General features: G+C 54.6%; 6 protein-coding genes across 6 annotated transcripts; 3 read left to right on the forward strand and 3 right to left on the reverse strand.

The window, feature by feature from the left end:
* Window positions 1–365: 365 nt before the first annotated feature.
* PFLUO_LOCUS5121 (Dolichyl-diphosphooligosaccharide-protein glycosyltransferase subunit dad1) lies at window positions 366–821 on the reverse strand (the record flags this gene model as incomplete). The annotated part of the gene is made up of 3 exons (XM_073782540.1): window positions 366–530; window positions 590–652; window positions 732–821. 3 exons carry the CDS (start codon window positions 819–821, stop codon window positions 366–368), a joined length of 318 nt encoding a protein of 105 aa, XP_073639185.1.
* Window positions 822–1,968: 1,147 nt separating this feature from the next.
* PFLUO_LOCUS5122 (casein kinase 2 regulatory subunit) lies at window positions 1,969–3,195 on the forward strand (the record flags this gene model as incomplete). Its single annotated transcript, XM_073782541.1, has 2 exons — window positions 1,969–2,628; window positions 2,701–3,195. The coding sequence occupies 2 exons, from the start codon at window positions 1,969–1,971 to the stop codon at window positions 3,193–3,195; spliced, it is 1,155 nt and encodes a 384-aa protein (XP_073639186.1).
* Window positions 3,196–3,572: 377 nt separating this feature from the next.
* Window positions 3,573–4,635, reverse strand: PFLUO_LOCUS5123 (uncharacterized protein; the record flags this gene model as incomplete). Its single annotated transcript, XM_073782542.1, has 2 exons — window positions 3,573–4,458; window positions 4,535–4,635. The coding sequence occupies 2 exons, from the start codon at window positions 4,633–4,635 to the stop codon at window positions 3,573–3,575; spliced, it is 987 nt and encodes a 328-aa protein (XP_073639187.1).
* Window positions 4,636–5,016: 381 nt separating this feature from the next.
* On the forward strand, window positions 5,017–6,307 carry PFLUO_LOCUS5124 (uncharacterized protein; the record flags this gene model as incomplete). The annotated part of the gene is made up of 4 exons (XM_073782543.1): window positions 5,017–5,024; window positions 5,077–5,122; window positions 5,196–5,665; window positions 5,728–6,307. 4 exons carry the CDS (start codon window positions 5,017–5,019, stop codon window positions 6,305–6,307), a joined length of 1,104 nt encoding a protein of 367 aa, XP_073639188.1.
* Window positions 6,308–6,687: 380 nt separating this feature from the next.
* On the forward strand, window positions 6,688–7,982 carry PFLUO_LOCUS5125 (uncharacterized protein; the record flags this gene model as incomplete). Its single annotated transcript, XM_073782545.1, has 3 exons — window positions 6,688–6,717; window positions 6,786–6,975; window positions 7,054–7,982. The coding sequence occupies 3 exons, from the start codon at window positions 6,688–6,690 to the stop codon at window positions 7,980–7,982; spliced, it is 1,149 nt and encodes a 382-aa protein (XP_073639189.1).
* A 317-nt stretch (window positions 7,983–8,299) lies between these two features.
* Window positions 8,300–13,675, reverse strand: PFLUO_LOCUS5126 (uncharacterized protein; the record flags this gene model as incomplete). The annotated part of the gene is made up of 4 exons (XM_073782546.1): window positions 8,300–9,604; window positions 9,665–9,795; window positions 9,855–12,834; window positions 12,893–13,675. 4 exons carry the CDS (start codon window positions 13,673–13,675, stop codon window positions 8,300–8,302), a joined length of 5,199 nt encoding a protein of 1,732 aa, XP_073639190.1.
* Window positions 13,676–14,482: the final 807 nt, after the last annotated feature.

Raw genomic sequence — 14,482 nt, forward strand, 5'->3', positions numbered from 1 at the left:
TCGATGCTCTCTTTCGAAGTTCTGATATTTTTTTTTCTCTCTTGGGATTGCTTGGCCTTTTTTACTTATTTTTTGTTTCTTTTCTTCACGACCCTTGTCCTTTTCTCCTGTCTGACGTCTCTCATGACTTGGGTCTCGGCCATCTCTCCGCATGCATGGGACAGGTGTTCTCGTTCTTGTCTGATTCTACTGTTCTGTTGGCGAACGCGCCCTCCTATGTGTTACTGAATCAATACATTCCAACTTTTGGCCTTTTGCGAGTATTCAAGGAGTTCGGCTCAAATCGCCAAGTGGAATGAATGTGGTATCTCTCTAGAATGAAAATAAAAGGCCCTATTAACGCCCGGCCCGTCCGTAATCATCAATTATTGCTCTTCTCCTTCATGTGTGCCACCAGACTCTCCCTGCCCTTCCTGCTCCCCACTCGCTTTCTGCCTCCCGGTCGCCTCTTCGCCTTCTCCCTCGGGCCGGCCCATGAAGTTCTCAAATTGCGACCAAAGCGCTTCCACAGAGCCAAACTCATTGCCCACCTGCGTCGATGTTGTTAGTATTGGGTTTGGATATTTCTAGATCAAGGTATTGCACGTACTGCGATGACGCTCTCCAGATTCCGATTTAGGCGGTTGATGTTCTGTAGGACTTGCTCCATGCCCTTCAATCCACACGACATTTCCATTAGTACCAATAGCGTAGACAGTGCGAGATCCTTCGCAGGCGCAGAGAAGCCTTACCATGGAAATTTCGCGGGCGAGCTCACTGCGCTGCTGCTCAAAGACAGTGGGGGATGCGGTGCGTCCGCCGGAGCCAGGAGTCGACGCCATCCTAAGCGACTTGGGTTTAATTGACGCGAGCGACCGAAGATGATGTTCAGTGGTGGGGGCAGCGGCGATAAGACAACACGCGGTCAGGTGATTGCGTGTCAACATCGCGTCTGATTGGAGAGTTACACAAGTATGGACAAGAGTTGTATTGTGAAGTCATGCTTGCCTGGCTGGAATAATGGGTAGGATTGTTGAACTCCGGATTTTAGATGGCTTTATGTCAGTATTATAGGTTGCACAACCCTTCACCAATATATGAAGTGTTCTCTCAGGAACAGCGTCGTTGATCTGGGCACAAGGACCCATCCCAGACACCCCAGTTAACAGAAGACTGTGCTCAAACCAAGTTATGAGTCTTTTCAATAATCAGTTACACATTCTTCTCCATTTCTTAAATTATCCAAGCCTGAATGGTCTGCGGGGATAAACACCGAAGGCGGTCAGCAGTAGCTAGCAGTACCCTCACCGCCCTAGAGCGGCTAGCCACAAAGATGAACGATTGATAACGCAGAGATGCACACCTCCCACTCTTCTGCTTTCTCTCCGTTCCATCATCACCACCTGCCTCTCGATCCATATTGATGAGTGAATTCTTGTGACCACCACCGCCTAGACTGCCTTGTTCTGCTACACCGCACAGCGGGGGTTATCGGCTCCCCGGGGTTGACCCCACTCAATCTCAGCAGCTGTGACCCGAACCCACCATCCCACCACAGAAAACCGCCTGAGCCGATCCAGCAACGTCTGGTATCAACAGGATGGAGGATTTCAACAGTGAAACAGATAGTGACTACACGAGCTACTGGCGGGATTGGGTAAGTGCATTGCTTTTCTTTTCTTGTTTGCTGCGGCTGGTGCAGAGGTGTATCATGCGGCTTGGACCAAGACCTCAACATCGCGGCTGGTATTGCGGCTGCGCGCGCCCAATTCGGTCGTTGCCACGGAGGCAACCTTTATAAGAGAGGAAACAACTCGAGATCTTGCATCCTGCACCTTCTCCTCTTCCTCTCGCTCTCCCACCATTCTTCCAACTCGATCCAGCCAACCTCATCTTACAACATTTCCCATTACCTTCAATACCATGCCTTCCTTTCTTGATCTTTTTGATCCAGGCGTGGCTTTGGCCGCATTCGCTGCCTCCCTTTGCATGACCGTGGCCTACTACGCCTGGTACCAGTTCCGGGAGCTGTTCAATGACCCTCTGGTTTCGCTTCGAGACCTCCTGATGGGGTTCTTCGTGTTTATCATGTGGTTCCGTTTGTCGCTCGTCTTCTGTCTCGCCTGGTCTGAGGGAGCCCTCAACCGTTTCCACTACCGTCGTGACGACGATGACCACCATGGATCTCCGCCTGGCACCGGCACTGGCTTCGGCTCGAGCTCTGGAGCTCACACTGACGTCGCTTCTCAGCGATCCAACAATCAGAAGCGAGCTTCTGGTGACAGAGCTCGCACCCGGTCCAATGCTCATGGCGCACCTCACCATCGTGTCTCTGTTGCTATCTCTGTTGCTCTCTTCGCTGTTCTGATGAGCGTGCTAATCAAAACGTTCACTTCCATCCAGTTTGTGTCTTCGCGTGGCAACGAGTACTTCTGCGAGATCGACGAGGATTATCTGACCGACCGTTTCAACCTGACGGGCCTCAATGCCGAGGTCCCTTACTATCAGTACGCGCTCGACCTCGTGACCGATGTCTTTGATCTCGATGCAGACGACGATCTGCGCGAGCAGATCGAGAAGTCCGCGCGTCATCTCTACGGCCTGGTTCATGCCCGCTACATAGTCACTACCCGTGGTCTCGCAAAGATGGTACGATTCCCGCGTCGCGTTGATACTGATGCCATTTGAATAGATTGTGCTAACACCGCGTTCTGGCTGCAGCTCGAGAAGTACAAGAAGGGTGATTTCGGCAAATGCCCGCGCGTTATGTGTGATGGACACCCGCTTCTTCCCGTCGGCCAGTCTGATCTCCCCAACATGAGCACTGTCAAGTTGTACTGCGCCAAGTGTGAAGACACGTACAACCCCAAGTCCTCGCGCCACGCTTCCATCGACGGGGCCTACTTCGGTACCTCGTTCCACTCCATTCTCTTCCAGGTCTACCCCGCTCTCATCCCCGAGAAGAGCATTCGTCGCTACGAGCCTCGCATCTTTGGCTTCCGCGTGCACGCCGCCGCTGCTCTTGCCCGCTGGCAGGACGTCGAACGCGACCAGATGCGCCAGCGCCTCGCCGACTTTGACGTTGAGGCCAAGTTCATCGAGGACTCCGAGAGTGACGACGAGGCTTTTGACTACGAGGAAGAATCCCCCCTGGGCTCCAAGAATGAGAAGGTTCTTGGAGACACTGCCTCTGGCCGTATGGACCTCGGGATCTAGCTGAACGACAACCACACACTTCGGCGTACGGGTGTTTTGATGGATGGTGATTTCCGGTTGCGATGATTACGAATGATGGTTCTTCTTTCCGCCACATCGATGGCCTTTGATCTTTTCTTCATGATTGTATCTACATTACCTTCATGTCTACTCCCCACTGGTTGCCAGAGGGTTTGAGCGATGACAGAATGAAGAAATAATTTCCAAAAAAAAAGTCTGAAACGTAATACTTTCCAAATAGATAGTATGCTATGCACTCCAGGGTGGATGATTCTATATGCAACGAGAATGGTATCCTTCAACCATCTCTGCCAGCAGGCATCTATGCTCATCCATATCCGGGAGATCACATTTGTTCAACATTCTCTCCCATCGGCCTATCGAGAAGCCAGCCCCATATCCTGCAATTCCCGAAAAGCGAATATAATGGCGCGAGCCAGCTCCTTGCCATTACTCCAAATCTCATCGTGAGCGCCACTGAGAGGAAGACCACAGACACGCCTGTGTTTAGACGCAAGTTCATCATCCACAAGCACCTGTGCCTCAGTCTCTTCCCATCCCCGAAGCGACTCCCGCATGGAATCTAGCTGAGCCTCATCCACAAGCTCGTCATCCCTCGAATGCGCCAGGACAGCCAGTCTCCCCACCTTCCATCCACCCTCTACACCACGCGAACCGACCACCTGCGCCGGCGAAACCGCATCCCAGAGCTTCTCATCCGTCCCAAATGCACCCTCAATGAACTCGCGATACGCAGAGATCTCTCGATGTGTATCACGCAGCTTGCGCATATCGTAGATTCCCGCCACGCCGACGATGGCCGTCGGATGTGTCGTCAGTCGCGGAGGTAGCGAGCCCGGAGACGAGAAGACCGTCTCAGCACCTGCGCCGGGCTCGTTTGCGTCCCCGGTAAACGATTGTTCGCGGTGTCCCGCGACAGCGCCCATGACGGTCTGGAAGGCCAGCGTTGCGCCGCAGCTGTGTCCGACGAGGATGTACCGGGACCCAAAGCCATATGTATTCTGGAGCAATGTAAGCGCGGCTTCCACGTCGCGTATGTGATCTGGGTGCTTCGCATCACGGAACTCGTCTGATGGAGTGCTTTTTGGATCTTGAGGGTGGTTCGGGTGTGCGCTTAGTCGGTAGGAGATGGAGGCGTAGCCTGCGATTGGGAGGTCCGAGGACTTGCGCAAAATGGACTCGGTGGCGTCGAATGATGCAGAGGTTACGGTTGGGTCACGCCATGCGCCGCCGTGGATGTAGCTGTGTTCAATTACTGGGTCAGCTTGCTTGTTTACTCTTATCGGGAATGCATGGTGGGGGTAGAGGGGCAAAGTACATCACCCAGTAGCCGTCCTGGCGGGCCAGCGGAGTAACTGAGATGGTCTGCAGCACATTATGCTGACCATATGTCAAAGTCCGACGCTGTTGCGCGGACATGGTAGGCTGTCGCAATGCGATGAGCGGATGGTGGTGATGGTGGGGCAGAATGGCATCTCCGAGAAGCGGGCTGCCCGCAACACAGCAATGACTAAGTAGAAAAAAATCCCCAGTCGAGGAAAACGGCGCGGCCAGTATGATTGCTCATGTTGGATGTGCTGGTGTTCGAGTCTTTGTTTGCAGCAAAAGGAAGAAATGGTCTCGATGGTAACTGTACCGTATGGAGAGTGAATGAACCGCGGGACCTGGCGTATAGTGTTTCCAGACAGTGTATCACACTAAACCCAATCAGGCACCGCTCTGGTCTTTCACACAAACCATTCATCCGTCTGGACAATCACTACTGTCACTTCCCATCCACCCCCACCAGCACCTGTCGCTATGGCCGAGTATGTGAAATCTGCCCTGGATTCTTGGAGTGCTATACTAACGTCCTTTCAGAACCGAAGCTCCCCTCGCGCTCGCGGCCGTCAAGGTCGAGGCCTTGGTATGGACCACCCCCCGGGAAGAAATCTTCCCTCCCCTCTCCGGCCAACGATACTGATTGTCCGACGCTCTAGGTGGTGTTGAAAATCATCAAGCACTGCTCCCAAACCTTCCCGACCACAGCGACCGGCTCGATCGTGGGTATGGACGTCGATAGCACCCTGGAAATCACCAACTCGTTCCCGTTCCCTGTCGTCGAGTTGCCCGCCGAGTCGCACTTCGATAATGCCGCCCCGAACCCAGCGGCCGCCGCTCCCCGCGCCAAGGGGAACACCGCGTACCAGACGGAGATGATCCGCATGCTGCGGGAGGTTAACGTCGACGCGAACAATGTCGGGTGGTACACTAGCGCCAACATGGGCAACTTTGTCAACATGAACGTGATCGAGAACCAGTTCTTCTACCAGAAGGAGATGAACGAGCGGACAGTAGCGCTTGTGCACGACGTCAGCCGCAGCGCGCAGGGCAGTTTGAGTCTGCGGGCTTTCCGGCTCTCGGAAAAGTTCATGGCCGCATTCCGGGAGAATAAGTTCAATGCTGAGGAGTATGTGTTAACAACACCACGCAAATGACAGACAAGGATTGGTATGCTGACCCACTGTACAGGCTGCAAAAGTCCAACATCCGCCACCAGGACATCTTCGACGAGCTGCCCGTGGAGATCCACAACTCGCACCTGATCACTTCCTTCCTCCACCAGCTGCAGACACCCAGCACATCGGGTCCGACGGACCTACCGCCTTCGCTGAGCGCACTCGAGTCCAGCCCGTTCGCCAAATCCTCCATCCTCACCCCCAACTTTGAGAACCTGTCCCTCAGCATCGACCCGTTCCTCGAGAAGAACTGCGACCTCCTGCTGGACAGCATCGAGGCGCACAACACCGAGACCAACAACTTCCAGTACTACCAGCGTGTGCTGGGGCGGGAGCAGCAAAAGATCAACAACTGGAAGCAGAAGCGCAGCCAGGAGAACACTACCCGCGCCGCGCTCAAGCAGCCGCTTCTGCCCGAGGACGAGTGGCAGCGTTTGTTCAAGCTCCCCACCGAGCCCAGCCGGCTGGAGAGCATGCTCAACACCCGACAGGTGGAGCAGTACGCGCGCCAGGTCGACAGCTTTGTCTCGTCGACCACGGGCAAGATGTTTGCTGTCAAGGGCAACCTGCTGCCTGGCGAGACGGCCAAATAAGTTTGTTGTTTAGATTTTGGATTGCATGACCTTATACCGGCGTAGGGAGGGAAAATATTCTCTATGTGGGATGTTGATACGACTTCCTGTTTTCTTATATCCATACCGAGTCTTTCCCCAGCTCATAAAGGATACTACTATGTCTATGTTTCACTTTTCATTCTTCGACTCTTGTACATGTAGCCTATAGATCTCCTGTAGCAATCTTCATCTGACAACCCTAATCGGGATAGGGCAATCGATATCATGTGATCAGGTATGACTTCATCGGGCCATCATCCCGGATAGCGATAAGCAAATGTATAGATCGCGCAAGCTTCTGTCTCGACGATGTCCGCGCCTGGCAGTTCTCCTCTTCACGGCGGCTCTATCCTTTCTCGATGTATAATAGCCACACCGACATCTGGATCGTGAGTTGTCGTCTCCCAGTCACCCCAAATCCAGGTCAACAGGAGTAGATAACTGACGAACGCTACAGGCCGGCGCCTTTGCCGCAGTAGTCGTCGACTTCATCGTCTACCCTTTCGATACGCTCAAAACCCGGATCCAGTCGCCGGACTATGAGAAGGTGTTCAAAGATCCGCGCACCGGCGCCGTGAGACGCAATGTCCTCTTCCGCGGTCTCTACCAGGGAGTTTGGAGCGTGGTCTTCTCAACAATACCATCATGTACGCCCCCCTTGTTTTGAACTTTCTTTTTGCTTGTGGAATTGATCAATTTCTAACCATTCAACCGTCCCGTACTAGCCGGTGCCTTCTTCACGACATACGAAGCCGTGAAATCCGCGCTCCACAATTCCAGAACCAACAACAAGAACGACGATAGATACGCCAGCCCCGACTCTCCGAATAGAATCCAACTCCCCTTCACCCACTCCCTCCCCAGCCCAATAATCCACGCCATCGCCTCCTCATCCGCCGAAATGGTTGCGTGTCTGATGCTTACACCCGCCGAGGTGCTGAAGCAGAATGCGCAGATGATCGGTGAGCAGTCAGGCAACAAGACCGCCATGCGCCAGGTTGTCGACCGCTTCCGTCATCATCCCTGGCGCCTGTGGAGCGGATATACCGCTCTCGTGGGAAGAAACCTCCCATTCACAGGCCTTCAGTTCCCGATCTTCGAGTATGTGCGCTCGCATGTGATTGACTGGCGGCGAAAGCGGAAAGCGGATCAAGCTGCCGCTGCTTCTGGAAATGGAAGCGGAAGAAGCAGTAACGGCACAGATGCCTCCGAGCAGAGAGAGCAGCTGATCGAGCGGGCCGGGTTAACGGGCCTCTCGGCCTCGGTATCGGGCACGATAGCATCGACGGTGACGACGCCAATCGATGTGATCAAGACGCGCGTGATGCTCTCAGCGAGCAGTAAACCATCCCCCTCAGAAGAAGAAGAAGCTAAATCGGAGTCCCGAAAGGAAAAGGGTGCTGCTTCGTCTGAGAAAACAGCCACGAATCAGCGGAGAATGCGCACTCTAGCTGTTGGCCGTGAGATCTATCGCAATGAAGGTGTCCGGGGCTTGTTCAAGGGTGGCGCCCTTCGAGCGGGATGGACGGCTGTCGCTTTGAGTTTGTATCTGAGTCTCTATGAGGGTGGTCGGTTTTATCTGGAGAATCGGAGGAGGGAACGGGAGGGATTGGATGGCGGGCAGCGGGTTGGGGAGGGGGAGCCTGTTATGTAAAGAGAGAGAGCATAGGCCTCGTGTTCATAGACCAATATAAACTATGTTGAATTAAGAGACAAGATATAATTCAGAACTCGCATATGACGGTATATAGCATCGAGTGGTATAAAATCAATCTCAACTGGAAAAACGAACTAAAAAGAAACAACAAACCGCAGTGTCATAGAATCATCTCTGTCATCAAGGGCTGGCTGGCGATCCGGCCATACATAGAAAAGAAAGATCGATCAAGCAAATAACAAAAACAAAAAAACTTCAAAGAAACCGCTTCCAAACAAAGCAGACGAAAACACACCTTCCAAACGGCTACCAAACTAGAAGCTGGTAAGCTTCTGGAACCAGCTTGATCTCTTCGCATTAGAGCTCGGCGGTGGCATAGGAGCTCGACTCCCATACGACCTCACGCGATCACGCTCATAGTCACCTCCACTCCCCGAACCGCTCTTCACGCCGTCGCGACGGGGCTCCCTGCGACGAGCCGCGCGCGGGTCATCGATGTCCTCATCTGCACCGTACCTAGAAGTACGACGGCGGGCCTTGCGGCGTAGAGCGCGACGGGCTTCTTCGTCCGAGGATAGGGAGCGTTCGTTTCCGTCTTCTGCGGCCGCGGCGGCTTGCGGGGGCATGTCGAGCACGGTTGGCATGATTGGCGGTGGCTCGGGCGGTTCGTCGGCTTGCGAATACACCCACGACGAAATCTTGTCTTTCTTTGGACGGCCGTGGTTGAGACCGCCGGACATTTGGGGAGGCGGCGCCGTCTCCGGGACGCCTTTGGACTTGTGACGACGGGATTTGGACTCGTCTACTGCGCGGGAGGCTCGTGGAGCACGGCGTTCGACCTCCGGCTCATCGGGAGACTGATCATCTGCTGGAGGCTTTTCCTCGACCCGCGAGCGACGGCGTCGGGTCTTCGCAGCCACCTCTTCTTCGCGCATGCGACGGCGATCCCGCCGCTCTGCGGCCTTGGCTTCAGCAGCGGCTTCAGCCTCGCGCGCTGCCTGTTCTTCTTTGGCACGACGCTCATCGCGAGCAGCACGGCGAACTCGCTTCTCTTCACGGCGACGCTCTTCTTCTTCCTCGCGAGCTTTCTGCTCACGGGCTTCGCGCGCTCGCTCCTTCTCCTTACGTTGTGCGCGCCGTTCCTCTACATCAGGGTCTCGAGCGTCGGAAACCTGTCGAGACACACGCTTTGCTTTGCGTGCGGCTCGTCTTGCTTCTGCGTCTTCGGCCTCGGTATCGACACCCCCGACTGCGGGCGCAGCGTCAGTCGTGAATCCTTCGCCGTCAGTGTCTGGTTTGACGGATCTCTTGCGCCGATCCTCACGCCGTGCGCGTCGCACGTCTTCACGCTCGGTGTCGTCGACGCCGCGATAGGAGCGGGATTTGCGGCGCTCTGGCAGATTCTCTGGGCGAGCAGTCTTTCTCAGCGAGCCAAAAAGTCCCATCAGTTTACCGGTCTCCTGCTTCTTGGGCGCCGTGTTGGAACGCTTGAGACGTCGCTCTCGGGGAGGAGCGTCAACGAACGCGAGGTCGTCCGGTCCCGAGTGGACCTCTGGGCCGTTCTGTGTTTGCTCTGCATCGACGATAACACCATCTTCATCGTCTGCTTGAGCGCGGGACTGTGGTTAAAAAAAAAAAATTTAGCGTCAGCCCTCAAGAATCAATCGCGGGGTACTCACCCCTTTCTTCAACTTGTGCTTTGAGGGCTTGGACCCTCTAGACCCATCTTTGGCAGATTGCCCACCGGCGTCGTCCATGTCGACCATGACAAGATCATCGCTATCATCAATTGCGTATGGATCTCGAGGACCTGACAAAAACAAAATTAGCTAGGTGGCAATAAATATTAGGCGTAGATTCAAGGCTGACCTGATTTCCGTCTCTGTGCTGACGCTGACTGGCGTTCTTGCCGCGGCTTGATGCCCATTAATTTGGCTGCCTTATCCGAGACCTCTGGCTTCTTTGGCCGTTTTTCTTCCGGAGAAGGCGTCGGCATGGCCGCCTCATCATCTATATCTCGGGAAACTGGTCTCGATGACGGCCGTGATACGGAAGTTGCCGGCTTTTTGGTGGACTTGGTTCGTGCCGGTGGACCTTGGCCGAGGATGTAGTTGGAGAAGCTCATACCCACGCCGCGAGTAGCCTTTGAAGATCGTATATCACGCTCCCGTCGGTTCTCACGGTCTGACGCAGACGACTTCTCCATCTCGGGATCCGATTCCTTGGGTCGGGAGGACTGCTTCGTGGGCTTGCTTCGCAACGGAGCCGCAAGCTCTCGCTCTCGCGTAGATTCCTTTTCCTTCTCCCTTTCCCGTTCCCTTTCCTTCTTCTTGGGAGGCTCGGCGTCTTCCGTGGGCTTGAGTTCTTTCTTGGTGGACTTCTTGGGCGGTGGCGCGGCAGATGCTCCCCAGAAACCCCAAGAGGTGGTCCCGGCGGTGCGCTCGATTTTAGCGCGTTCCTTCTTGGCTGATTTGGCTTCTTTCTCAGTTGATTCTGGGGGAGGTGTAGGAGGTGCACGATCGTCAACCTCGGCCTCCTCTGGCTCGGCCTTGTCTTCTGCAGGCGGCGTAGGCTCCTTAGCGGCGGCTGCAGCGGCGGCGGCCGTCTTCATGTACTTTTTGAGCTCTTTCTTGGACATTTTCGAAGTATCAACGGCCGGCTCAGGCTTGGACTCGGTTTCCGGCTCGGGTTCATCGGGAAAGCTTCCAGGCAAAAAGTCCTTGGAGACTCTCTTCTCATCCTCTGGCTCCGAAACTTCTTTTGCCTTTTCTTTCTTGGAAGTAGAAGTCTTGCCGGTCTTGGTCTTGGAGCTTTTCTTCGCCGAAACCGGTTCCTCGGGCTCAGGGTCAGGCTCCGGTTCTGGTTTCTTCTCCTTTGTCTTTGTCTTCGAGCTTACCTTCTCCTCTTTTGCCTTTTCCTTCTCCTCTCTTGCCTTCTCCTTCTCCTCTTTTGCCTTCTCCTTCTCCTCCTTCTCCTTATCCTTCTTGTTCTGTTCAAGCATCTTGATACGTTCAGCAACGGACATCTTAGACACGGGTTTGCTCTTGGAGGCAGGCGGATCCTCTTCCTTGGCAGGCTCGGGCTCGGGCTCATCCATATCGATCAGGAGGTCCTCTTCCGGCTCTTCCTTGGACTTGGGCTTCTCCTCGGTTTTCTTGGTTGTTGTTGGTTTGGCCTTGGTTGCGGTTGTTCCGGTGAGAGATGCCCAGAAGCCCTTAGTTGATGCCTTTTCCTCCTTGGGCGGTGGGTCAATGGCCTTCTTCTTCGTACTCTTCGACTTCGGTTCCAAATCTGCCCATATATCATCGGCATTTTCGTTGCCTGCATCGGGTTCTGGGGTAAGGCCCTGAGCGGGAGGAGTAGGCGCTGGCGGAGGAGGTTCCTCAACCTTGCCCTTCTTCTTCTTCTTGTCCTTTACCGTACCCCAGGCATTCCAGTCGTCGTCAGCTGGCTTCTCGGGTTCCGGTTCGGGCAATGGTTCAGGCTCAGGCTCGTCGGACGGAAGGTCAAAATCTTTGCCTGGAATGGGAAGTCCTTTGTGAATCAAAGCCTTCTCTCGTCTCTTACGATCTTTGGAAGAGAGCATGTGCCAATCCTTGTATAGAGGGTCGTCTGGGATTTTGGGCTTCTCCGGCTCGGGTTCGGGTTCAGGTTCTTCAGGCTCAGGCTCTGGCTCTGGCTCGTCTGGCGGTAGCTCAAAATCCTTGCCGGGAATGGGAAGCCCTTTCTGAATCAAAGTCTTCTCTCGTCTCTTGCGTTCTTTGGAAGAGACGCCGTACCAATCCTTGTATAGAGGATCATCTGGGATCTTCGGCTTTTCCGGCTCAGGTTCAGGTTCAGGCTCGGGCTCCTTGGCCTTCTTCTTCTTGTCCTTAGAGGAAATACCCCACGCACCACCACCCCAGTCGTCATCGATGTCTTTGGACTTCGACTTTTCTTTCGGTGACTCCTCGGGAACGGGATCTGGCTCCTTCTTAGTGGATTTTTTGTCTTTCTTCTTCCCAGCCGTGCCCCAGCCATCCATCCAGTCGTCCGCTGGCGGAGGGTCCGCAGGTGGGGGAGCTGGATCATCCAGGAGGTCGATTTTCTTCTTCTTGTCCTTCGACTTGGCGGCAACATTCCAGCCCCAGTCGGTTTCTGGTTCGGGGGGCTTCTTCTTGCTCTCAGGCTCGGGTTCAGCCTCAGGTGGGCTCTCAGCTTCTTTGGCGGCAAGCTTGTCCGCCCACTCCTTTTCTATCGCCTTCTTTGCCTTGCGCTTTTCCTTCATTGACATTCCAGCAAACATGCTCTCGTCAATGACAGGCCCTGTGGCCTCAGCCTTCGACGACTCAGGCTCGGGCTCGGGCTCAGGCTCAGGCTTCTTTTCCGACTTCTTCTCCGGCTCAGGCTCCAGGGCACCTTTCTTCTTTTTCTTGTCCTTTACCGTACCCCAAGCACCCCATTCGTCGGCTTTAGATTCAGGCTCCGGTTCCGCGGGTACTTCTTGGATGCCCTTCTTCTTGCCTTTCTTGTCGACGGAAGTGAAGCCAGCCCAGTCGTCATCGGCTTTCTCTTCGGCTGGAGGGGATCCAAGATCACCAAAATCGAACCCGCTGGTCGTCTTTGTTGATTTCTTTTTGCTGGCCGTTGCCCAGGGATTGTTGTCTTTGAGTTCCTCTTTGGGTTCCTCTTTCGTAGACTCTCCGACGCTCCCGAGGCCCCATTTGTTGCCCGTATTCCAATCTTTGCCCCATCCCCCGAAGCTGAAACCGGTCCCGCCGGTCTTGGTGGCCGATGTGTCGAAGCTCAAGTCCAGCTGCGGTGCGCCATCATTCAAACTGACGTCTTGAAATCCACTTGACGGCTCATCCTGTGTTCATAATCAGAATCAACAGCCCCCCAAATTTCTGGAACACGATAAGACATACCTTTCCCTTCTTCTTCTTTTTCCCCCCTACCGTGGCAAAGCCGGCCCAGGAATCATCGTTGCCGTCCTCCATCTCATCAGCCCAGCTGAGATTATTGGAGGTTTTCTTCTCCTCTTCCTCCTTGGCGCGTCGCTCTTCTTCCTCTTCCTGCTCCTTCTTTTTGCTCTTCTTCTTGCTTCCGCTCACTGCCCATGCGCCCCAGTCGTCCCCACCATCCCCGTCATCCCCGTTCCCATCGCCCGCACCGCCTCCATCATTGCCGCCCGTCCCATCACCATTGTCGGAGCCGCCATTTTCGGAGCCGCCACCACCGGTGTTTCCCAGGGCAAGAGGAGTGGACTTCTTCGCCTTCTTCTTGCCTCCCTTATGTTCCCGGGTGCCAAACGGAGCGCCAAAATCAATATAGACATCGTGCGTTGTATCCTTCAGTAAAGAAGACGGCTGGTCGAGAGATTTGGCAACTGGTAATGGAGGTGCCGCATGAAAAGTGGTGGTTTTTCGTTGCGCAAGCGGAGGAAGCGACGAGTAGTCTGGCGGCGTATCGGTGATTGCATCGTCATAGGATGGTGGGGGTTGAGTGTAGGAGGGCGGGCGCGGAGTTTGGAGACTCAAATCGTGATGCGACGGACTAGGAAACACGCGTCCCGTTACCAAAGTGGCCCACACGTCGTCGACGGCCTTCTCCAGCTCATATTGCAGGTGTTTGCTGCAGTATGCGACATCGTGGACCCATTTCGTGCGCAAGCCCTCCGTGTAGAAACCAGAGTGCGTGACAGCCGCCATGGCGAAAGTCGAATGCGCCGCTTTCAGCACCGGGCCTGATCAGCGACCCGTCAGCTCGACGACGTCAGGAGGAACACATGTGGGGGCCTGTAGGAGGTTCAACACCCGTGCGAAGATCTCGAGGACGTCAGTGCAGCTCTGATCGCGGCGAGGTCGATGCGACTCTGAGGGCTCAGCTCGACTATTCGGGGACAAAGAAGGTAGGTCGAACAGAGTGCAGCGGCTGGCGTAAAACCAACAGGCTTTCCCTGCGCCCGGCGCGAAAATCCTCCAGGTATCTGCGGGTGGGTATCTGGGTTCGTAGACGGAGCAGCCGATAAGCGAAGCAGAGGTATGTCTCGTCGAGGGTCAAGGGAGTAGCAGTCGTTTAGGGGTATGTATCGGAAGGAGAAAAACGGTTTCAGAAGGTACCCCGTTGGAGAAGGCAGGGAGGGAGGGATGGATGGATTTGCGCAGTTTTAGTTAGTTTCCATGGGGCGGTGGAGGCGACGATCAACGAAGTATGAGAAATGACGCTGGCATTCCTGTGGTGAATGGAGAGTGTACGAGGGTATGAATTTGGAGAGAATACCACTTTAGCCAAAATATAGTAATATAAGCATAGGAGGAGGAACCAAAAAAAGACACAAAAAAAAAGAGTTGAAAAAAAAGAGATGGCTGGGACAAACACCCGTTGGACCCATAGTGACTACGCAGTTCGTTCCCGATTTCTCTGACTACTTCGATCTACCTGTCACTTGCATGCGAGACTCGACTCAGATTGGCTGGCTTGCATGAGAATCTGCGAGGGTCCAAGCAGGGGACGAC

The sequence above is a fragment of the Penicillium psychrofluorescens genome, assembly GCF_964197705.1.
Source record: "Penicillium psychrofluorescens genome assembly, chromosome: 3".
In the NCBI taxonomy this organism is placed as follows: Eukaryota; Fungi; Ascomycota; class Eurotiomycetes; order Eurotiales; family Aspergillaceae; genus Penicillium; species Penicillium psychrofluorescens.